This window comes from Plectropomus leopardus, unplaced genomic scaffold, assembly GCF_008729295.1.
Source record: "Plectropomus leopardus isolate mb unplaced genomic scaffold, YSFRI_Pleo_2.0 unplaced_scaffold18691, whole genome shotgun sequence".
In the NCBI taxonomy this organism is placed as follows: Eukaryota; Metazoa; Chordata; class Actinopteri; order Perciformes; family Serranidae; genus Plectropomus; species Plectropomus leopardus.
Window position 1 is genome coordinate 1 of NW_024620154.1, and position 3,013 is coordinate 3,013.

General features: G+C 45.2%; 1 protein-coding gene across 1 annotated transcript; it reads left to right on the forward strand.

Annotated features, from left to right (window-relative positions):
* Positions 1–119: 119 nt before the first annotated feature.
* On the forward strand, positions 120–2,950 carry LOC121965121 (ATPase family AAA domain-containing protein 2-like; the record flags this gene model as incomplete). The annotated part of the gene is made up of 3 exons (XM_042515285.1): positions 120–485; positions 1,429–1,562; positions 2,272–2,950. Coding segments are annotated over 3 exons (680 nt in total), but the record flags the coding sequence as incomplete, so codon positions are not given.
* Positions 2,951–3,013: the final 63 nt, after the last annotated feature.

Below are 3,013 nucleotides of genomic sequence, written 5' to 3' on the forward strand. Positions count from 1 at the left end.
GGAGGAGGACGAGGAGATGGAGAGAAGAGGAGGTTTGATTGCACTCGGCGTGCTGCAGTCGTCACTTCCTGCGGCCTTTTCTAACAGCCCCCCCCCCCCCCTCTCTCTTCTCTCTGCAGCTCGCAAGAAAAAACGCTACAAACGTCCGAAAAAGTCAAAGTGGAGCGCCGGTATCATCAAGAAACCAAAGAAAAAGAAGCCAGCGACCCCGGCCTCGTCCTCCTCCTGCTGCTCCTCCACGTCCAGCAGAGGCAGCTCGGAGGAGAACGTCAGAGCGGTGAACGGCTCGCTCACCACGTCTGACAGCAGCGACGCGGAGCTCCTGACCGTGAACGGCTTTCACCTGAACGGCGGCTCACGCGCTCAAAAGAAAGTCCTCGTGAACGGGTACCACCGTCCCAAACCGGCCGGCAGAGTCCCACCACGCAGGCTTCGAACCTCAAAGACGAACCCGAGGGTGAACCGGGCTCGTCTGAGCACAGTAGGTCTGTATGTTGGACGCCGCTGAACGCCGCGTGAGCGCCTCGCTCCGCTAACCTTGACCGAGCTTCGCCGCTGCCGCTCTGCAGACGCAAAGAGACGTCTGCTTCTGCCGCTTCTGCCGCCGCTCAGCGAGCTCGGACAGGCCGCAGCTTCAGACGTCAGGGCGGCGAGCCAACGGCCTCTCCGGTATCTGCAGAAACGTACCTCACATGATGCAGGAGGACAGCGGAGAGGCGCCTGGTTCAGTCCACATAGGATCATTAACCTTCTAAATACACTTTAGTGATTTATTTATTTATCTGTTTATGAATTAATGTATTTATTTATGTAGTATATTTGATAGGGACGATGCAAATGTACATAATACAACTGAAGCGTGTTACTAACGAGCTGCAGTGACTAAAGCTGCGACCTGTTTTTACCTCGTGTGTTTGGTTTCAGTAAAGAAAAAGAGAAAAAAAAAGAGATATCACCGTTACACACAATAACGTACATCCGTAAGAGTTAAAAGAGGAGAAAAAGGTAAATGTTTAGCTTTAGTTTGGTTTTATTTAGTTTAGTTAAGTTAAATTTCAGTTTAGTTTAGTTTAGTTTAGTTTAGTTTAGTTTCCGGAGAGCTCAAGAAGCCAAAGACTTTAACAAACGGACGTCCTTCAACTGAAAACAGCAAACAAAAATAAAAGACAAACAAACAAAACATTTTAGATTAAAAAAAAAAGATAAATGAATGAAGAAGCAGAGAAAATAACCACTCAGTAACCAGTAATTAACATTAAAATCAAGAATTTATTTCTATATTAATATATCATCATCATGAGCCGGCCTTCACTGCTAAAGTCCATCAGCTGCAGCTAAAACGCTTCTTTTAAAACCGAGGAATGATCCTCGTCCTCATTGTCTTCATTGTCCTCATTGTCCTCATTGTCCTCTGCGTGTTGTCCTCAGGAGAGAAAAAGAGGCGCGAGAAGACGGCGAGCATGGCCGCCTTGGAGCAGATGCAGCTGTTCAGCAGAGACAGATGTGTGGAGATCCTCAACGAGAAAACGCCACCGCTGGTCGTCGATCGCAGCAAACTGAAGGTGAGACCAGCAGGTGTGACGGTGTTTCCGTACGCGCTCAGACGTCACCGTGAGTTTGACGTGTTTGCCGTGAGCAGCAGGTCGATGGTTTTTATTGTCTTAACTAATAAATAGCAACATTTCAGCAGCGGCGTCAGCAGCTGTTAGCTCCACACGTGTCCCGTCAATGAAGACATTTGTTAACCCTTTAACACCTGGATCAACATCGAGTTCTTGAGCGTTTAACCTCCAAAACCTGAGAAAAATGGTTTGATTTCCTTCGAAAACATAATGAGCAACTTGGCAGGAAGTGTCCCACAAAACACAAAAAAATGTTCAATGTGACCAAAAAATAACCTGAAAACATTATTATATTTACAACTCTTATAATTAGATATTCAATTAAATTTAGCACTTTATGAAGTTTTTTTTTTTAACTTATTATCAGGTGATTTTATTTAAACTTTTCGCTTATTTAAACTTTTTTTTGCTAATTTTCAGGATTTTTTCTTGAAAAGTTTTACAAATTTCCTGCTAAACTTGGGCCATTACTTGTTGAGTTGCTTGTTGCTTTCTGCACGTTTTTGAAAGAAATCAAGCTAATTTGCTCCAGTTTCAAAGGCTCAAATTTGGGTTTTTTTTGGTGAAAATATTCTGAGCGCTCTTCCTGCTCTGACCTGTTGAGCGTTTGTCAGGCGTGTTCAGATACGATTGTTGTTGTGATTTTCAGGATCTCCTCAGCAGAGCCGTGTCAAAAACAGACGGCGCCGAGGTGGAGCCGCTGGAGAAGCTGTACGCTCTGCTGGCTCAGTGCATCTACAAACAGAGGAACAACTACAACAAGACGGAGCTCGTTCAGGTACGACCGGCACACCCAGGCACACAGCCGGCGTCCACTCAGCACATCTGATGTGCAGTCATGACGCCTTCATGCCGGAGCGAGCCGAGGCCGCAGGCTGAGTGATCTCGGTTTGTCCGTCTGTCTCAATGTCGTGAACACGATATCTCGAGGACACCCTGAGGGAATTTCTTCACATTTGACACCAACATCAGACTAAATGATGAGCGTTCCCACGGGATACGGGGTCAGAAGGGAGTGGCGTTTTTAAAAAAAGCACTCTGAAAACGGCTTTCAAAAGATTGCATTTTCAGGCCCCTGAAACGGCGTTATCGTGTGAGCGAAAGGCCAAACCGCAACACAAAGTTTGACATGAATGAACTTAACAGGTGCGCAGAGGCGTGAAACCACATGGCGATATATCTAGTTGTTTCTTTTTTTAATGCACAGCTTTCCCAGAATGCACTGAAGACACGGCGTCAAATGTGTTGAGTGTCACTTTAATTCAGATATTTATATATTTATTGTCACTTTACAAGTACAATGAAAATGCTGATGGAGCAAACCTGTAGATGCCCAAAATCTTGGAATAAAAGAAATAATAAATACACTTCATCAGCTTTAAAAATACATG